The sequence below is a fragment of the Phacochoerus africanus genome, chromosome X, assembly GCF_016906955.1.
Source record: "Phacochoerus africanus isolate WHEZ1 chromosome X, ROS_Pafr_v1, whole genome shotgun sequence".
Taxonomy (NCBI): Eukaryota; Metazoa; Chordata; class Mammalia; order Artiodactyla; family Suidae; genus Phacochoerus; species Phacochoerus africanus.
The window spans coordinates 116,001,761-116,023,579 of NC_062560.1; the positions used below are offsets into that span (position 1 = coordinate 116,001,761).

Sequence of the window (21,819 nt, forward strand, 5' to 3'; positions counted from 1 at the left end):
ATAGTTTCCTGTGCTGTACAGTCGGTCCTTGTTGGTTATATCTTTTATACGTAGTAGTTAACAGCTTTTAAGACATTCTATCTGATCTTTACAACAAACTCTGTGAGGTAGGGATGATCTCATTTTGCAAAGATGATCACTATGGATCAAGAAAGTAGGAGTTCCCGTCGTGGCTCAGTGGTGAACGAATCCGACGAGGAACCATGAGGGTGCGGATTCGATCCCTGGCCTTGCTCAGTGGGCTAAGGATCCAGCGTTGCCGTGAGCTGTGGTGTAGGTTGCAGACGCGGCTCGGATCCCGTGTGGCTGTGGCTGTGGTGCAGGCCGGTGGCTACAGCTCCGATTCGACCCCTAGCCTGGGAACCTCCATATGCCGTGGGAGCGGCCCTAGGAAAGGGCAAAAAGACAAAAAAAAAAAGCAAAATCAGCTGCCTAAGGGCTTGAATTTGGGAAATGGCAGAGCCAAGACCGAAGCCCAGTTGTGCCTTGACAAGAGCCTGTGCTCCTAACCAGCAGGACATCCAGAGGTGAAGGTACCGAAGGGCCCAGTCAATGTCATGAGCAGTGGTTCTCACCAGGGTTCAGAGGGGCCATCAGTTTGATCTGAGAAGGTCAGAGAAGACTTGTTGGGCAGGGGGTACTGGATCTGTCCGTGAGGGGCGGGGCTGGAATTCAAACAGGCTGAAAAGGGAGTTCCCGTGTGGCTCAGTGGGTTAAGGATCCAGCGTGGTCACTGCAGTGGCTCGAGTCGCTGCTGTGGTGTGGGTTTAATCCCTGGCCCAGGAACTTCTACATGCCATGGGCACAGTCAAAAAAGAAAAACCAAAACAGGATGAAAAGACAGTAGAGCATTTTTCTAGGCAAAGAAGGTCCCAACAGCATAGATGTAGAAATGGCAACGCTCAAGGCAGGACTGTTCCTGTGAGAGTGAACTGCCCAGCTGGGCCCGGCTGGGTAAAGTGGAAATAAAACACATAGGCAGCAATGAGGGTCAATTATGTCACTTGTCAATGACCAAAAAAAAAAAAAAAAAAAGTGGAGCATGACCAGTTTGGAGAAACTTCATGCCACTTCAAGATCTGCCTGGATCCACCAGGCTTTCCTGGGTAAACCTGAAAAATGCAGAGACACCCAGCCTACCACGTGAGGTTGTAAGGGGCAGAGCCAGTCTATCATGGTCTTGCGCTCGTAGGCATATTCAAAATGGACAGTTACCAAATCCTTTTCGTTTTTGTTAGGCAAGTCTTCTACAATGTAGCCATAATGCTTCTATGTAGAACTCAGTTGTTTTGTGCAATTATGATGTGAACCATCTTGATAAAAATGAAACTTTCTAGAGAAAGCAGAAAGATGTGGCCAGCTTTCCAAAGCAAGGCCAAAAGGAAGGGTAAAACAGTAAGGGAGAGCCTGCCAAAGCACAGAAGAGGAGAGGCCACAGGAATCAGTGGCCGTAACCGAAAACACAAATTTAGAAAAAGGCGGCTGCTGTGATGATTCCTGGGTGGCTGAACATGATGCAAAAAGGAGTGGGGGCTTTGATAAGACCAATAAAATTGTTAACAACAAGGATTTACTGCATCGCATCAGGAACTATATTCGGTATCTTGTAATAAACTATAATTGAAAAGAATCAAAACAGAACATACATATATACATATGTATGTATGACTGAATCACTTTGCCGTACGCTTGAGACAAATACGATGAGGTCAATCAATTACACTTTACTAAATAAGTCTTACAGTGAAAAAAATTTTTAAATAAAATAAAATCGTCAACCCTCTAGCAAGACTGACGGAGGAAAAAAGAAGACAGGTATTACCAATAACAGAAGTGAAATTGGGGACATCATTACAGACTTCAGGGACAGCAGCAAGATTAATAAAGAAATACTACAGGAGTTCCCATCGTGGCTCAGTGGTTAACGAATCCGACTAGGAACCATGAGGTTGTGGGTTCGATCCCTGGCCTTGCTCGGTGGGTTACGGATCCAGCATTGCCGGGAGCTGTGGCGTGGGCTGCAGACACGGCTCGGATCCCGAGTTGCTGCGGCTCTAGTGTAGGCCTGCTGCTGCAGCTCCGATTGGACCCCTGGCCTGGGAACCTCCATATGCCGCAGGTGCGGCCCTAGAAAGGACAAAAAAAAGAAAGAAAGAAAGAAAGAAATACTATGAACAACTCAGAAACACAGAAATTTGATAACTAGGTGTGAAATGACGCAATTCTTCAGAAAGCCAAAACTGCCACCATTCACCAGGATATGAAATACACCATTTGAAGAGCCTATTATAACTAGTCCAGAAACTGAATTTATAAATTCAAAACTCTGGCAAAAGCAATCTCCAGGCCCACATGGCTTCAACGGAGAGGTCTACCAAATGTTTAAGGAAGAAGCCACACCAATTCTTCCCAATCTCTCATAGAAAACGAAAGACAAGGGATGGCTTTCCAATTCCCTTTATAAAGTTGCCATTACACTGACACCAAAACCAAAGACAGGAGAAAAAAGAGAACTGCAGACCCATAACCCTCATGAATTTCCAAGCCCAAAAACCTTAACCAAGTATTCAGCAAATAGAATTCTGCAATATTTTAAAATAATTGTATTTGATGGAATTCATCCCAGGGATGCAGGTTTGGTTAAACATTCCAAAATCAATCAACGAAACCCACGACCGTCGCAGTCGAAAAGAAAAATCACACGATAAAATGTCAATCGCTGCAGAAAAAGGACATGACAAAATTGGCCACCCATTCAAGAAACAAAATGCCCAGAAAAGATAGAAATAAAGAACTTCCGCAATTCAATAAAGAGCATCTACAAAAAACCCTCCAGTATCTTACCTCACGGTGGAAAACCTAAGGCTGAACGCTTTCCCGCAAGACCACGAACAAGGCAAGATGCCTGCGCTCGCCACTCACAGCAGCCAGCGGAGTGCGAGAAGGTCTAGCAATCACGGCCCCAAAGACAGGAAATCTTTCTTTTCACCTCCCCCTTCGCTACCTAGAGAATGTAGATCCAGGGCCTGTTCCCGGAATAGGGCGACCAGCAAAGACACCTGCAAAGAACCCGGGCTGGGTGCGGTGGGGGGAGCGGGGCCCGGAGAGCAGAGTCCACTCTGTTTTCCATTGTGTCTGCAGGGCCCAGCAAACATTCATTTAGCAAACATTTGCTTTTCCATCTCTGTGTCAATGGCCCTCCTCCCCTGTGAGGTCCCAAACCACGACCCCCAACATCCTCTTTTATCTTTAGCGGAGGATGGAACTTAAGGTGAAGGTTTTGTCCATTTTGTTGCGTGACTCAGTTCGGGGTTTCTTCCCTGTACACACTTACTAAACTTGGGTATGATTTTGCTCCTGTTAACCTCTCTCCTGTCAATTTAATTCTTAGACCAGCCAGAAGAATCTAGAAGGCTACGTCCTTCCCGACCTGACCTGATTGGAACTACCATGAAAACGTAAACCTTTTAGGTGGTGTTTCTAAGGCGATGAAAAACAATTGATGGATTCGGTTCAATCCGTGAAAAATGAATCAGTCAAGGTAGGGAAGAATTCAAATGGGTCCTTTAGCATAATCGAACTCATAATCGAACTCATAATCTGCGAGAACAAGCATCTCGCAGGTGGAGCCATAAGAAGTCTCCTAATTCTGCTATAAATATCCCTTTCCAGGTAACTCCTGATTCTTTCCCCTCCCTGGATGAGGTACCGATCCCTATGCCCGTTGGCGGTGATAGGTCAAAAAGAAGTCTAGTGACAACTCGTTTCCTCTGGACAGGAAGCATCTATGGGAGACAGCCAGGGGATTAAAACAGGAAGTCTAAATATAAAGCCCAATCCTAGTTTTGGATGATAATGAGCAGGAAGAGTCATTTCTTAATCTGCCTTAATACAAATTGAATTAGCCATCTAACTAATCCCCTCATTTGACATCTATATTTGCCTGCTAATAAGAAGTTTTAGAAGGATTTAATGACCCCTTAACTAAATCAGTTGCAGAAAACAGAACTTGCTTAAAATATCTGCTCAATCATACTAGCCTCAATATTTTCTTGGCATGGAAATTTTGCCAGGAAAATTTTAATGCAGAGTCCTGACAAAACCCTTAGCCTTTCTGGGCAATAGAGACAAAAATAAAAAAAGAGATGTAATTTACTATGTTACCGACGTAGTTGACAGAAATGATTGTGATGGATAAATAACATGTTAATTGACACAAGTGACCACGGATTTCTAAGAAAAGGACTGCAAATTATAAACGGCTAACTTTCTTATTTACAAGGTCTCTGACTAAAATGAAATAAAGGAGGAAGGGCCCTTAATATAGCTCCTGCGGTATATATAATGACTAAGTTGTTCCATACGTGTATTTTTGTGAAGTAAGATCTTTGAAAAAAGAATGTTTTTGCTGCAAATAGGGTTTATTTTTCTCACGTAACAAGAAATTGAGAAGTGGCCGGCAAGACCGATAACAAGGGCTTCCAAATGCCAGTAGTGGCCAGGTTCCATTATCCTTGGCCAGAGGCTTTTATAAGATCCCGGTCACAAAAACCTATGCTAACGTCTGCCTTAAGCTCCTGTCGAGGCGAGGGGTGTGTGCGCGTGCGTGCGTGTGTAAAACATACTCCAATACTGGAGTTCTTCCCTTTCTACACTATTAGAGGGGGGGTCCTGTAAGTCCTCGGAAATCAGCCTCCTCCTCTAGTCTGGAGGAAGCTGTCCCCAGGGCTTTGGCCGGAATTATCAAAGCTACGGTGGAATCGGAAACTTCAGAGGCCACGCCCCCAGGGCAAGCTTTCCAGAGCAGGACGGGGCTCCTGTCCGTGACAGGCTCCGGAGAAGAAAACGGCACAGGTCCCCAGAGGCACAGCCATCCTCGGGGTGAGGGCTGGATGGGGCTGGGGTTGCTGCATTTTATTGCTAAGACAATCCTTAAGAATCTGGAGGAGGAGCCCGAAGGGCACCCCAGGCTATGGTGAAAGAGTCGGTCAGAATTACTGACTGTTCCAGTGACCTCAGAGTTCCCCATTAGTTCCCAACGGTAAGCAGATGGAGATCAGAGAAGTGCTTTAGTCCCACGCCTGATGCAATCTCATAAAGGAACCAGATGTTGTATCGCAGAGGGGTTTAAAACTCCAAATGGAAGGTTTCGTTTCTCTGAGATAAGAATGTAATCTCTAAGTCTTTTTCTTTTCTTTCTTTCTTTTTTTTTTTTTTTTTGGTTGCGCCTGCAGCATACAGAAGTTCCCAGGCCAGGGATGGAAACCCACGGCACAGCAGTGACTCGAGCCACGGCAGGGACAACACTGGATCCTTAACCCACTGAGCCACAAGAGTACTATTATAAGTCATTGTTTAAAATTCTTAAAGATAAATTTTCTTGTCTAAGCTTACACATCCCTATGGGACTTCATGGAAAGAAATTCAGAAATTGAGATGCATTTTCTAGATCAAACGTAAGAGAGCACAACATTGAATGTATAACGTCCCGAAGCATCCTAGTAGGTTTTTTGGTTTGTTTGTCTTTTCTAGGGCCGCACCCAGCATGTGGAGGTTCCCAGGCTAGGGGTCTAATTGGAGCTGTAGCCACCGGTCTACACCAGAGCCATAGCAATGCAGGATCCGGGCCGCATCTGTGACCTACACCACAGCTCATGGCCATGCCGGATCCTGAACCCACTGAGCAAGGCCAGGGATTGAACCTGCAACCTCATGGTTCCCAGTCGGATTCCTTAACCACTGAGCCATGACAGGAACCCCTCTTTTCTTTTCTTTTTTTTTTTTTTTTTTTTTCATCCTATTAGGTTTGGCCTGCTCTCTGTTTCATGGAGGTGGCAAGACTGGGGGTGAGAAAGCACTGAAGCCAGCAAAGACTTGATACCTACCTTCCCACCAAGACCTTGGCATTACACCAAGGTAATCTCTTCCTTGTTCCCTAACTCACTCTGCTCGATCCTACCACAGATCCGTCGTGGTTTTCCCTCTCCCTAGCCAGTCACTCCGACTTAGACTGTCTCTGCTCTCTTCTGGGCCTATCCACACAGCCTCCGTGTCTTTGCAGGTTCAGCTCCAGCCCTGTCTCCTCCATGAAACCTCTGCCAACCTCTCCAGCCAGAGTGGCCTCTCTACCCATTGAGGTTCTGCCATCTATTCTACGTTTCATCATGTAGAATATGATGTGTGACATGTGTCGCACTGTCCCTTGTCAGTTTCGGCTCCAGCTCTTATCTGTTTCCTGCTCCAAATCGGTACCGCCAACCTGCTAGAAATCTTCAGAACGATGACTCGCTGGCGCCTCCACTCAGCAAGTGCAAAAGAACACATCATCTTCTGTACCAGTCACCCCCCCAACACACACACACACACACACACACACACACACAATCTCCTCTCCATCCCTTCTCCATTAATGGCAGTCAGCATGTACCCAACACTTCCTGCATCTAAGGCACTAGGGAGACAGAAAGGTATACCAAGATGAATCATTTCCCTTTGCCCGCCCTGTCAGGCTGAGTTGGGTACCCCCCTTCTTCTCACCACGCTCCAGAGCACCCTGTATTTAGAATGGATCCTACTGTACGCTAACGAGGTCTTCCCCTCACTAGACTATGAACACCGGGAGGGCAAGAGGCACGCCTTGGGTTTCTCTGCCTCATCCGTGCCCAGGTCTGAGACTGACAGCCTCGTCCTGGCAAATAACCCTTGGCTGCCTGGCTGGGTGGATGACAGACACCCCATGCCCACATGTAGCTCACCCACGCGCTGGGCCCCAAGACGGCGGTACCCCCACATCTTCCTTCTTCCCCATCCCTGATCGTCAGCGAGGCTTCCAGATTCTATTTTCCCCGTATCCGCTGCATCTGTCCACCCTCTCTTCCTCGCCACCATCACCAAAGTGGCCCACACCACTATCCCGAGTGCGGGGACCTCGGCAGCGGTCGCGACAGGTGTCCCCGCATCCTCATTCGTTCCCCCCACCACTTCCCTGCCATCCAGCCCCAGCACCGCCACTCAAAAGATCTCTCTAAATCCCATGCCATGCCCAGCTTCAAGCTTGTCTTTGGCACCCTTCTTGAGTAGCTCCGGCCCAAGGCCCCGTCCCTTCTCTCAGTCACCTGACCCTCAACCCAATCCACCTCCCGCCCACCCCATGCTTTCCTACTTCCCGGCCCTAACTTCGTAACTCCTAACCTTCTTCTCCTTTCAGAAGCTTCTTTTCATCATTCAAGACCCAATTCAAGTGCGTTTTTTTCCTCTTAGGTTATTGTTAATCAAATCTTTTTCTTTACTCCTCCGACAGCATCCTATATTGAGCTTTGTCTATGTCACCTGTCCTGTCTGCCAAGGATTCTTTAACCCACTGTGCCAGCCCGGGATCAAATCCACGCCTCCACAACGACTCAAGACACTGCATCACGGTGAGAATTACTCGTTACATTTTGAAAGGATCACTCTGGCTACTGAGTTTCAATTCGATTATAGGAGGAAGTTCCCATGTGGTGCAGAGGGTTAAGGATCCGGCATTGCTGCAGCTGTGGCACAGGTTGCAACTGCAGCGCAGGTTTGATCTCTGGCCTGGGAACTTCTGCATGCTGTGGGCACAGCCAATTAAAAAAAAAAAAATGAGGGTGTGCTGTTTGTCCACTTCCACCCACCACTCAACAATGCTTGGGATTTCCAGGCCAGGAAGCAAGCTCTGTTCCTTTTAGTTTTGCAGATGAAGGCACTGAATCAGGGAACAGTGTTAGAGTGAATCTGGAAAATCATCTAAAGATCCTAACAAGCAGATTACACCAAATAAAAGATGTAGCAAGTGGTAAAAAAAATCAGCTGTGAAAATCATCAAACCCAAGGAAATTTCAGGCCAGGCCTATGAAAACACTTCAAGGCTCAACAGAAATTTCTCAATTCCCAGGAATAAAAAATAATAAGAAATCCACATATACAGATATAACTAAACCCTTATTCCTTTGAAGGAGATGCCCCACCTTCGCCCAACACACAATACAGAAAAGCATGCAACTAAATTTCATCTCAAATGCTTTAGGGAAAAGCTCCCAACAGTGATTATCTTAGAGGAGGGGGCAAAGGAGAGAGGAGTTTTCTTATCTACATTATCTAGTGCACGAAGTGTTACCTAATTTACAGTGAGCCTGCAATTTTGTTAAGTAATGGCATTAATGTTGAGGCACTAAAAAAGGAATAAAGACATTGACCAAAGAAAACAATACACTGGAGTTCCCGTCGTGGCTCAGCGGTTAATGAATCCGACTACGGACCCTGAGATTGTGGGTTCGATCCCTGGCCTCGCTCCGTGGGTTTAAGGATCCGGTGAGGAAAAAAAAGGAAAGAAAACAATACACTGAGGAGCTAACTCCGAAAAGGGATGAAGAGGGATGAAGGGGGGTGGGGATTGGGACTGGCATGTGCACCCTGAGGCCTATGGAATGACTGACCAACGGGCACCTGCTGTAGAGCACAGAGAACTCTACCCAACGTTCTGTGATCATCTATATGGGAAAAGAATCTGATAAAGAATGGAACCACCTTGTTGTACAGCAGAAATGAGCACAAGCTTGTCAACAACTATACTTCAATAAAACTTCACAAAATGAAGAGAATTTTCTAAAAAAGAAAGAATAAATATAAGGAGCGCTTGGGGAAATAGCTTTGAAGACTGAAGAGATGTCATAATGCGAATAACTGAATACTATTTTATCTGTATTGCGACATATTTTTATACTGCCAGGGTTTGGGTTCTGGTTTTGGTTTTTGGTAGCAGAGGGAGGACCTACTTTCTTAAATAATAAAAGGCAAGTACACAACCGAAGACACTTCTAGAAAGATTATTACGAGTGAGGAGATTTCTTTCTCTGGGTATCATTATGCAAAAGAGTACACAGCTAGCAGTACGCAACGGGTTAAGGGCAATCTTATTCACAATCAAAGCAGCCAGACAGCTTCCTGCAGTTCTATGATTGTTATTTCTCCAACACATTTAGACTTAGGTCTGCTTGAAGAGCTTAGGGCTAAAAAAGGAAGTTAGCACATGGCCTCGCTTATTGTTGTGTTCTGCCACGGCGATTCTTAGAGGAGCAGGAAGGGCTATGTGCTACGTTACATGAGCTAGAATTAGTAGACAGAAGGGGACACAGTTAAGGTGGGGCAGTTGTCTGAGCTTTGAATTCTTTCGCTTTTTTAGCTTTTGGCTGCTTTGATGTAATCTAAATACAACTTCGTTTCAAAATATCTAATCACAGATTTTCCCCAGTTCTGTTCTAGTCTTATTTTTGACATACACATACAAGGACCAACAATTTCTGTTGACCAATTAAAGCTACAAGATTTGCAGGCAGAATTCCAAGAAAGGACAAGAGTCCCAGGCAAGAAAGCTCTGAAAAGACTGACTTACCACTGGATTTAATTTCTCGGACATAATTACTAGGGAACCAGCCTGTTCTCCCATTTAAAGTGCCTTCCCACCAGCCTCCTTCTTCGACTCTAGTAACATAAATGATGTCCCCTTTACAGACGGACAGTTCGTCTTCATTCGTCTGCTTAAAGTTGAATCTCGCCTTTACTATCAACTGGTGACTTCCATTTTCCGTCATCTCCTAGAGAAACCAAAGCCGTAGCAGGTTAGGCGCTCATCTCAATGAGGAGGGGGCAGACATTCCATGCATTTAGGCAAATAAAGTAGGGTGACCGAGGATCAGACCCAGGTCCATTTCGGTCTTGAGTTTTTACCTTTCATGGATAGGCCTTGCGGGGGCCTTTATTATTTATTAATAATAAAGCCCTCAAAACCATGTGCAAAGTTGCACTCGTGAGAACGTGTGTTTTTTTGGGGGGGAGGTTCATAGCTTTTATTTCCTTCTCCCCATCCATTATCTAAAGATACTTATTTAAATGAGTCCAGGAAAGAAAGTAGAATAATAAACGAGCCCACCTTGCCTCTACCCAACACCCAGACATAGTCTTACATAATTATATGACCAAGATTAGATACTAACCTACTCTCATAAAATCTGCCTCCCACCTCCCAATTACTAAGAATACCTTAAATCGGCTAAGACTTAGTCACAGGCAAAGATCAAATATCCCATGGTTACCTAAATCGAGAGTTCTTAAGCTGTCACGGGGCAGGGGGCTTTGAGAAGCTGAGAGCACCAAGATGCTTTACCCCAAACACGGACCCCCATAAATTCACAGACAGGAGGTTCTGCATAAAAAGCGAGAGGGCCCGAGGGGTATGCAACCCTTCTGAAAGGAATCTGTGATCTCAAAAGGTTAAGTGCTTTCGAAGTAATTAAAGTACTTTGGAAGTAACAGCTCATGATGGCTGAAAGCAAGTGGGTGGCTTTTGACAAGGAAAAAAGGTCTCAAAAGAGCAGGAGACAGGGCGCTTCCTCCCAAATGCGAGCTCCCATTAAGACCAAACGCAGAGAGGACTGAGCCCTCCCCAGACAGGGGCTCAGCAGGGGCGCCAAAGGAACGGGGCGGCGGGAGACAAAACGAAAATGACAGCAGGGATGATGAGAGCGGGTGCTCTCCGGTGACTGCCTGCTAGGTGCCAGGAGCGCCTCGGTTCCCCTGAGAAACCCAGGGAGAGGGGAATTAGCAGCCAAGCTCCCTCAGGAAGTGGTCCTAATGACGGGTATTCGCATGGCATTCTCGGGTGCTCAGTTCCAGAAGGGCCGGGACCTTGGGGCTTCAGCTTAGATTTTCTGACTGTGCCCAACACGCCATCGCCATCGATCTGTCCCGGTGGGTACGAGGTTTCAAATTCGTTTTCTCACAGCGCCCCCAAATAAGCAGAACGGCTATCTGCCCACCTCTGCGGCCGTAACCGAGACCGCCGGCTGATGGGTTTCCAAGCAGGCAGGGAAGATCTGGGGACTACACTTACCACGGGCTTTGACTGCCTTTGCAGCCCTGGAGCTGCGCTAGACACTGCTCCCTGTGGGCTTGTCTGGGAACTATTAGCAGCGCTAAGAGCAGAGGAGCGTCCGCATGGTCTTTCTGAGAGCTGATCTGTGAAAAGAGGAAAAGGCACCGTGAAGAGAACCACGCGTGTCAGAAAAAAAAAACAAACCAAAAAAAACAAAAAGCCCCACATCTCCAGCAGAACGTGATCTTTCAGGGGACCTTATCAGAGGCCATCTGACCAGAATTCTGTTATCATCTCGAACATGCCCGCCGGCTTATTTCACCCCCTCCCCCAGGAAGGAGGCCAACTTCTTTTTCTTGTCTTAACCTTACTGGCCATTGCTCTCCAGTAGAATGAAAAACAGCGACAGAACCACATTTTCTCTTAACCCATTTCCCTACAACTCTTCCCTCTTGCACCAGTTGCAACAGTATATGCCGTTAGCCCGGGTAAGACTATATTGGGTACCAAACAGCTGTTTGTGGCTCTTATTACTTTGAAATATTTCAAATTTCTCGCTTTGTTTTTTGGCCCATAACTGAGGGGTTCTTTTCTTCCTTGCATGGAACAGTATGTGCGGCACATAGAAGGTAAAATCCCCCTTGTGCCTGGGGCGGCGGGGAGGGGGACGTGGGGGGGGGGGCGGAGAATGAGAGAGAATGTGTGTCTGGGAAAGATGCAATCCTGATACCAGAATTATTTTTTCTTAATTAAAAAAAAAAATCAAACTCAAGAGTCTCCTCTTCCTTGAAACCTTGTGAAATTGGATCAGACCCGCACTGCGCCGGGTGTTTTCAGAATGCTGAGAGCCTGCTAAAGGGAGGAGCTGGCTTGCTGACAAATTCAAATGAGGGTTCTTTTCCTCTCCATTTATTTTTAAAAGACATAAACTGCAAAAGTCTAAAGCCCAAACATTCCCTAGGCGACAAGCTCAGTATCCAAGTAAGTTCCTTGGTGCTGTGGGTTTTAACTTTCACCTCCTTGTATTTTATAAATATCTGTGGCAAAGGAAGAGACTGTAAAACTTGCGAGGAGAGTTTGGCAAAGGAACGTATAATTTGTACGGCATAATGTTAGAATTATACGCTCCTCCCTGCTCAGAACTGGAGAGTTGTCATGTGTGTTAAATATAGTCACTTGAATTAGCTGTACTTTCTGCTATACGCCTTGCAATAACTCAAAAGCATTTTCTTCCAAATAGCAAAAGAACAACTTCGGAGAAGTATTTTTACATGTATTGCTATTATATACAGCTCTTTTGACTAAAAACTATAATTACTTGATAGCTTCCTAGATGCTCCAGCCTATTTGGCACTTGGTTATATTGTCTGCTCTTGTTCTCTAATTGTTTCACGTGGGTAAGTCGAGTCTCCCTAAATAGACGGTAATTTTCTCAAGGGCGGGCACCACGTCTCAAGCTTCCTTTGCAGCACCTGGCAATGCTGGGAACACAGCCTGTTGACTCTCCAAGGGTTTGAGTGGCAAGACCCGTGTCGGCACCGTCTAGGGCTCCGGTGTCAAGCAGATCTGGGTCTGAATCCCAGGTCTGGAGCTTAGGCAACCGTGGGCCTGCCTTTCTTCATCTGGAAAAGGGATCTAATAATAATACCTATTCCCGGGGTTGTTTCAAAGCCTGAATAAGACCATCGACGGCTCTTAGGACAGCCTAGCCCATGGTGAAGGGCGCGACGCATTTTAACTGTGGGTATTACCGCACAGGTGCATGTAAGTCACTATATATCACAGAAGGAATCAAGTTATACTTTGTTATCATTTTCTTCGCATTTGCTAGGATTTATATTTAATTCCGCCAGCGTGATGGGTCAAAACATTTAAATAAATGAGGTCCTTTTCACTCACTATGAAGCCGAGCTTTCATTTCCAGGGCAAGGTTACTGCGGGTTCCTTCACATGGACAAAAACATGCAGAAAATGATGAGAAAAAATTTGTCTCTGGTGGGGAAAGGGAAGTAACGGCTACATTTTGTAAACTTTATGAAAAAGGGAACTGGCCTTTTTCCTTTTTATTTTCTGTCTTGTTATATTCAGCTGCCTACTCAATAGCTTCGAATGAAATCGTTTCCCAGTGCTTAGAGGGAGGGCATTCGAATAACACCTAGGAAAGTTGTGTTTAAATCCTAAACTAGGATGAATCAAAGCACTTGGCACCCACTGGGGTTCATTTCGGGGGAGGAGATAGATGTGCAGCAATGAGACAATCCTGGCCAGAGCTGGCCCCCAGGGTAATGGGAAACCCGGGAACCCAAACATGTCACCCGGAGCCCTGCTTACCTTCTGTGGCTTTGTTGACAGCTAAAAGAGTGCTCAGAACCTTGGAGAAATTGACCCCTGCATAAAGGTCATCCGGATCAAAGGCCTATGAGAAAGGAAATTGAAACTGTAAGACAACTCAGCAAACCCAGCCATAAGAAGGCCACTTCCTCCAGCTCTCAGGAGAAAAAAATGTAAAAGCCCAGACCCTAAACCTCTGTACACCTTTGGGAGAAATGAAAGCAGCAGCTGAGCTGCCTGATGACATGTGGCAGGCCATCAGTGAGTCAGAGAGAAGCAGTAATGGGAAATGAGAGCCGCGCTGAGTGTAGGGCCCACCAGGAAATGCAGAGACCCACTCTTGTGACCTGAACACATCAATACGCTCAGCCCCATTACCGGAAACTCTATGCATGGGTTACGGTCACTGCCCAGCACCTACACGAAGTCCTTAACAGCAAGGTCCACGAGCAAGGAGGGGGAGCCTTCTGGCCCGTCTGCCCCTCAACAGTTTACTTCTCTCTGCTGCCCATTCTCCCCATGGCCACCGCCGTCTCCCAGCTCCCTGGCATCCCAACCCTGCACCACCCATACTTTCAGCCCAGGCCTGCCTCTTGCTCCCAGGCTCAGAGCCCAGCTTCTGCGGCTTGACCTTGCCCCCTCAGCTCATCTCCGTGGATCTGAACCTTGGCCTGCCTGAGCCTATAGGTTCTCCCTAGCCTTGGGTGATTTTTCCAAATATGACCTCTGGCCTTCGGTATTACTCAACTGCCAGCAACAGAACATTAAAGAAATACAATATTTCACTGTGCCCGTCCTTGTCGAAACCATCATTCTGATATCCCACTGTCCCTGAGGAAGATATCAATCAGTTGTTGTTTTAAAGACAATTTAGGAGATCCCGTGATGGCCCAGCAGAAATGAATCTGGCTAGTATCCATGAGGATGCAGGTTCAATCCCTGACCTCCCTCAGTGGGTTAGGGATCCTGCATTGCTGTGAGCTGTGGTGTAGGTCGCAGACGCGGCTCAGATCCCACATTGCTGTGGCTGTGGCGTAGGCCAGCGGCTGCAGCTCCAATTCAGCCCCTAGCCTGGGAACCTCCATATGCCTCGGGTGTGGCTCTAAAACAACAAAACATAAATAAATGAAGACAATTTAATTGTTACTTTAAAAATGTATTCAGGGAGTTTCCATTGTGGCTCAGCAGGTTATGAACCCAATTAGTGTCTGTGAGGATGCGGGTTCGATCCCTGGCCTCGCTCAGTGGGTTAAGGATCCGGCATTGCCGTGAGCTGTGGTGTAGGTCACAGACAGGGCTCGGATCCTGCGTTGCTGTGGCTGTGGTGTAGGCCGGCAGCTCTGATTCCACCTCTTGCCTGGGAACTTGCATACGGCTCAGGTGCAGGCCTAAAAAAAAAAAATGTATTCAATATCTTGTAATAACCTGTAATGGAAACAAATCTGAAAAAGTATAGTGATATGTAAAACTGAATCACTATGCCGTACACCTTAAATATTGTACATCAGCTATACTTCAATAAAAAAATAAAAATAGGAGTTCCCGTCGTGGCGCAGTGGTTAACGAATCCGACTAGGAACCATGAGGCTGCGGGTTCGGTCCCTGCCCCTGCTCAGTGGGTTAACGATCCGGCGTTGCCGTGAGCTGTGGTGTAGGTTGCAGACGCGGCTCGGATCCCGCGTTGCTGTGGCTCTGGCGTAGGCCGGTGGCTACAGCTCCGATTCAACCCCTAGCCTGGGAACCTCCATATGCCGCGGGAGCGGCCCAAGAAATAGCAGCAACAACAACAACAACAAAAAGACAAAAAAAAGACAAAAAAAAATAAAAATAAAAATAGTCAATGTATTAAAAGGTATGGCGACTTCTTCTAGTCCCATATATGTATGTTTAAAACTGGACGTATTCTCAAGCATAAGCACAAACTATTAATCTGGAGCCACTGATGCAGATACATAATCATAAGCCCACCTTCTAGACAGAAATACGCCTTCTAGAAGCATTTTGTTCCAGGATGTTTAGAGGTTTGCATCTTTTATTCTCAAATGTGGCGACGGGAATAAAATGCTCATGGGGGGCATGGTTGGTAATGAGCCTGAGACTGCGAAGGATCTGCCTTCCCATTAGGTAGAGACATTTGCCACATTTCTAATCTGCATGTTTTCTGGGAGCCACGTCAAGACCCAATTTTATCTTCTGTGTGTACATATTCTTCAAGACCTACAATCTGTCTCTAAAATGAAAATACATAGCATCCATTTTTTTTTCAAATTTGGGGGGGGCCATGAATATAAACAATATATGCAAATGTGAGCTTACGGTAGTCCGCCTCTTCCAAGATTCACAATTCTGATTCATTTAATCAATGAATGTTTTGCATTCAAACTTAAAACGACTGAAGAACCAAATCACATTTAATGAGACACTAATGTACTTTTAGCAAAGGGGGAAATGCCAGTATTACTGAAGAGTTAAATGACACTACAATCCAAATATGTTTCTGATGCTACAAGACAAAATGTCTCCAGGAATAAATTGATAGGCATTCTGATTCAGTTTGCCAAAGCCTGGCTCTACAAGACGCAACAGACCCTAGAGAAAGCATCCAGTATTCCAGTGCTTCCAGACTTACTGAAGCTCCCTCAGACCTGATCAATGGGAAAGCATTAATGACATATATGTCAGCAAAAAACTCATTTGTTTTTGGCCCATAATTCCTAATGGGACTATGAGCATGCATATGCATGTGGATATGTGTGTTGGGTAGGTGTGGTGGAGATGAGTAGAGTCTCAAATAATAAACAGGAGTTCCCTGGTGGCTCAGTGGGTTAAGGATCTGGTGTGGTCCCTGCTGTGGCTTAGGTCGCTGCTGCGGCGGGTTCCATCCCTGACCCGGGAACTTTTGCATGTTGCAGACATGGCCAAATAATAAAAATAATAATAAAAGAAAATAATAAACAGACAAATATTAGCAGAATATTAATATATTTTGAGAGCAAAAGCTGTGATTAAACCCCCCCCCTTCTTTTGATGTTGCCCCTTATCCAGGCTCAGTGACTGCCTGTATGTGCCGATGCTGGCAGTATTCCCTTGTATTGGTACTGGACTGAATTTGAGAACAAATCAACTGATCAGAAAACGAAACAGGCATCAACAAGAGGCACTGCGTCTGCTTGAGGGAAGTTGCCTGTGCTACACACGGTTCTGTTTTTAGAAAACCTCAATACACTAGAATTTACCCACAGATGCTGTTCTGAAGCACTCGGAACTACATAGGAAGAAGTTGGAAGACGCCTCTAGGGACCAGTAGGGAAGGCAGCACCTGAGGGTGATGTTTTCAGAGCAGAAGGAAGATTAGTTACAACCATGAACACCCGCCACTGCACCACACCCCCAGAAGCCTCACACGGGCACTTGAGATGGGTCACCTACTAAGAGGGAAATGTTACTTGGAGGGAGGGCAGTACTCATCAAGTACTGATGAGTCTTTTACACCCCAGTGGAACTGAGAGCCGTGAGACCACGTTTAGAGAGGATGCCGTGGAGAAAAACGAAGGGCACTGGATTCCAACTGGGAAAAACAAGAGAGACAGCCCCAGCGTGGAGAGGCTGGGAGCCAAGAGAAGTAGAGTCCAAGGCAAGCCACCTGCCTAGGACTAATCCCAATCACCTGCATGTACTAAATGCAGACCCAAGTCCCCTTTGCTACCTGCAAAGCACTGGGATGGTTGAAGGTAATGCAAATATGTACTTTAGTGCTGTGTGTTGGTTTCTCAATACAAAGTGCCGACGGCACTCATCTCCTAGTACGCTGTGCAAGCCTCACTCGCCTGTCGAGTGTCTCTGGTATGAAACTGAGTTCCAGATTAGCTGAACTTTCTTTATAACCGATTCCGGGGCAGAAATTGGCTGGTGAGTCCCACCCAGTTGTATCCATGAAGGTCAGATGAACAGCAGGATTCCCCTCCCTCCATTTACCCCGACTGTGAGGCACACAGGACAGGAAGGACTGCTTCTTAGACTACTGCCCGTGGTGTCAAGGTCCCACACCTGCCATGGGATGAGGCAAGGTTCAAACATAACAACAACGACAAAGAAACACATTTACTCTATTCTAGGTAAGCAAGAGGAGAGACAGGGACTAAAGCTCCTCAAGGGTTGTTGGGGTTTTTTTTAAGTATTTACATATAGCCAGGAGTTCCCGTCGTGGCGCAGTGGTTAACGAATCCGACTAGGAACCATGAGGTTGCGGGTTCGGTCCCTGCCCTCGCTCAGTGGGTTAACGATCCGGCGTTGCCGTGAGCTGTGGGGTAGGTTGCAGACGCGGCTCGGATCCCGCGTTGCTGTGGCTCTGGTGTAGGCCGGAGCCTACAGCTCCGATTGGACCCCTAGCCTGGGAACCTCCATATGCCGCGGGAGCGGCCCAAGAAATAGCAAAAAAGACAAAAAAAAAAGTATTTACATATAGCCAGCCTAAGGGCCAATCGTAGGTGAACAGCTGAAATCAGACAAGGCATTTCATTTTCAAATGTTTCCCCACAATTTTTCCACTTTGGAGATTCACAAAGACTGCAAAACCTCTTTTCCATCCACTAAACACCAGGTGTTAACTCTGAATTGTTGGGGATCTGCCAGTATAAGCCGCACAGAAGTTAATATTTATATGGCTTTACAAATAGATCCTTTTGGAGTAGTTTTCAGTTTCAACATGGATGCTATTTTACGACATTTTCTCTAAACTGACAAAAGCAAGGAAGCACAGAAGAAATCCCCCCCCAGCCACTCGATAATCTTACAGCTACAATTTCCTGATTTACCGAGCCCTTGATAGTGCTCAGTGCAGACACCGTGCTTGGCGTCATCCAAACCACCCCATTCATTGCCCTTGACTCTCCCAGCAAGCCTGTAAGGTGGGCACAATTATTTCCCCCGTTTTAAACATAAGTAAACTGTGGCTCAAGAGTAGTTAAGTCCCCAAGCAAGAAAGTGACGGAGCCAATAAGAATACACAAGAAAGTGCTCTGAGGGGCACTCTAGCCCTGTATGCACACTTGATATATCTCCATGAGACATTAAAAAAAAATGAGAATGAAATCTGCGAGTTTGTACACAGAAAGAAATCCCTTGCTGCTCAACAGGAGCAGTATCTGTACCATCTGCCGCAAGTTTGTTACAACCTCTAAGATGACATGGTTCAACTAATCATGTCAAGGAAAAAAAATCTCCTGGAGTTCCCACTGTGGCTCAGTGGCAATGAACCCAACTAGTATCCATGAGGACGTGGGTTCAATCCCTGGTCCTGCTCAGGAGGTTACAGATCCAGCGTTGCCGTGAGCTGCGGTGTAGGTCACAGACCTGGCTTGGATCTAGCATTGCTGTGGCTGTGGTGTAGGCTGGCAGCTACAGCTCTGATTCAACCCCTAGCCCGGGAACTTCCATATGCCACGGGTGTGGCCCTAAAGGACAAAAAAAAAAAAAAAAAGAAGAAAAGAAAAGAAAAAGAAAAAGAAAAAAGAAAAAAAATCTCCTACATGAGAAGGCTGTCTCTGCAGGGGCTTTGTCTAACTCCTGTACTATCCTTGTCATCTCAAGGTGCATCTCTGACCCAGCAAGCATGTGGTTCTGTTTGCCAGAAGGGAATTAGAGCTGCACAGAGTTACTCCTATTTGCCGATCTGGTTCCATCGTCCAGACACATGAGGTGGGGGTCCAGCCTGTGGTTATAGGATCAAGTTAAAGCATTCGTTGGCACCTGAGTTAACCAGTCCCAGCCCCAGCCACAACCTGGTTAAGAGAAGAAGCCATGCTGCCTATTAGTTCAGAACTGGGTAACATCTCTAATGTGCTGTGGCTTCAGTGCCACTCAATCAACTTCATTTAAAGTTAATATAGGGTTTGAGGTGATCACAATAGGCTCCATCACTGCACTATTAAAATCTAATCAACTGCCAGGCCAGGGATTCAGTGGAACGACATGAACACAGCTTATGTTTCAGGTCCACTAAAAAAAAAATCCAAATATTTTAGGAACATATCCATCTCCTCCTTGCTCTTCTTGTTCTTCTTGAACAAAATCTTAAATTAACTTAGCCCATCTTGAATCACATTCGCTAATCCTCGCAGCTGAGCACGCTGCCTCTGTTAACCCCTGCACTTTGGAGGACATGTCATTCCATAGTGCGACAGAGCAAGCAAATTGGAGTTGCTTAGTCATATTTCACTGGGTGGCACCGCTCCTGGCTCTATGAACACGACCTACTAAAAGCAGTCACAAAGTCAGCAACAAATAATGCCCTCAGCCCAGAAATTGGACTCCATTCGCCCCTGGTATTCCACTGACAAGAATACACTGGACGGCGTTTGTACCCCGCCCGGTTTTAAATAATAACAACAGTTCTTATTAGATGTGGAGCGAGCTTAAGAGGGCAAACCCTGCTCTCCACTCCTCTCTTCCTTCCTTCCTTTCTCTCCATTTCAGCAACTCAGGGAACAAGGTCGCTGCAGTAACACCGCTGTACTGAAAAGAGCCCTGCTGTGCCGGTCGGAAGACCTGGACTCCAATCCCAGGTGTGTCACCCTCGAGCAGTGGTGAGGACCCAAGGAAAGCAATATGACTTTTCTGGGGGCTCTGTTTCCCATCTGGAAAGTGAGAAATGTCTTTGACCAAAGAAGCACAGTGAAAGGCCTGCTGGTCCATCATCTGAAGCCCCAGCAGCAGCTCCCAAGGGCTGAACCTTAGCTGGGTCCTAAGGTCCAGAACCTGGTCTTCAATTCTCAAGGCTCTTGAAAATGGACTCTGACCAACCACGCTCACAAAAGGCCAATGCATCAACCAAAATGCCCATTTTCTAATTTTTACTAAAAAAAAAAAAATGAACCATTGAGAGGATTGGATACTCCATTTTACAGGCAGCTCACTCTCTCCCAATAGAGAAATCTACATGGTAAAACCAAATTAGAATGAGTAATTTGTTGGATAACACAGAATCAAAGCAAAGGGATTCTGGGGTATTGCAGCCTAACATAATTATTACCTGTTTAGAGCTGATTTTTTTTTTCAAAATGTCACTTTTTAAAATGGCTTATTTATAAATTCTGGCTTTATCTTGCTGCCATTGCCTCTTGGGACTCAGACTGTGATTGTGGATAGCTTCCACCACCTATGTCCTCTTGTCTCTGTAGATTTATATAGAGTCATCTTGTTTTGGCCATGCCTGTGGCATGCAGAAGGTCCCAGGTCAGGGATCGAACCCGCGCCACTGCAGCGCCAACCCAGGATCCTTAACACACCGAGTCACCAGGGGACTCCTGAGTCACATTATAAATATAGTTCGGGCTTCCAAATTTTTTTTCTTTTACAGCCACACCCGTGGCATGTGGAGGTTCCCAGGCTAGGGGTGCCGGCCTACACCACAGCCACGGCAATACCAGGTCTGAGCCACATGTGCAACCTATGCCGCAACTCACAGCAACGCCGGATCCTTAACCCACTGAGCGAGGCCAGGGATTGAATTTGCATCCTCTTGGAGACAACATTGGGTCCTTAACCCCTGAGCCATAATGGGGACTCCTCGGGCTTCTAGATTACTTGGATCTCCTAACATATCCAGGGCCAGGAAGCTGAGGTCCACAGAGCTCCCGTAACAGGAGCAAGGATCTCAGAGTAACCCATCGCTGCTCACACCTCACGGCCAAGTCCCCAAATCCACTTCCAGATGGCTTCCTCAGCGTCACCAACCATCGACAGATCCCACGTTAGGATCGCGGTTCTTCCTTGTGAGCACGCCTCTAAGGGAAAAACCACTTTCTCCCCAACTCAGATTTATCTTCAGTTGAGCAAGCGTTCGGACAAGAGGCGAAGGAACGAGGAATACTACCAGCATCTTGATGCGGATGGGCCCGGAGTTAGAAAGTGAAAAGAGCCAACAACTGGCTTTGGATAATCTCACCGAAAAGAGAGCAGACGCGACAGAAAGGGGAAGGTGAACCCTCTCCTGTCCAAAGCGCTTGCCAAGTCCAGGATGGGAAGCAGGAGGCCAACACCAGCTGCTGCTGCTCCGCCAGCCAGTCGCTCCTGTCACCAGAGCCAGTCTGGCTGCCAGTTTTGAGGGGTGGGGGCCGACGGGTGATGCCCCAGCTGCTGGAGCGTCTGTGCGTCAGAGCTGGGGGCGTCTTTCCCCAGCCCCTCCCCACCCATGCGGAGAAGGGAGCCCGTGTCTTAGTCTTGCAAATTGGAACAAGGAACACTTTTTTCCCGGAGACTTAGGGTCACCCCTGCCATTTAGTCTCCATGACATCCATAGTTCAGCCACAGTAGTTATGAAACAAGCTGCTGTGGGCCGGCCAGAGAGCAGAGGCTCCTCCTAAAATCTTGTTTCTATGGGGAAATGCTTTCGATGTTCCTAACAATAAGTTAAAAACGAACTTTTGGAAAATCATCCGTTTTCCTACTGAAGAATTCCTGAGCTTGGGGTCCCAAATCAACGGTCTTATCCTTTTATACTTCTTCTGTGTTCTTTCACATAAAGGACAGATGAAAAAGAAGGAATCAAAAAAAAGATGAATCTAAAAATAAAAATAGGAGTTCCCACTGTAGGGCAA

At 46.5% G+C, this 21,819-nt stretch overlaps 1 protein-coding gene across 7 annotated transcripts in view; it reads right to left on the reverse strand.

The window, feature by feature from the left end:
- The window catches only part of ARHGEF6 (Rac/Cdc42 guanine nucleotide exchange factor 6), a 113,989-nt gene that overhangs the window by 67,280 nt on the left and 24,890 nt on the right, over positions 1-21,819 (reverse strand). For all 7 annotated transcript variants that reach the window (XM_047765791.1, XM_047765796.1, XM_047765793.1 and 4 more), the window contains 3 exons: positions 13,223-13,307; positions 10,910-11,034; positions 9,413-9,614 (listed from right to left, as the gene is read on the reverse strand). In XM_047765791.1, the coding sequence (XP_047621747.1) occupies positions 9,413-9,614; positions 10,910-11,034; positions 13,223-13,307 (412 nt within the window). The remainder of the gene's footprint in view (positions 1-9,412; positions 9,615-10,909; positions 11,035-13,222; positions 13,308-21,819) is intronic.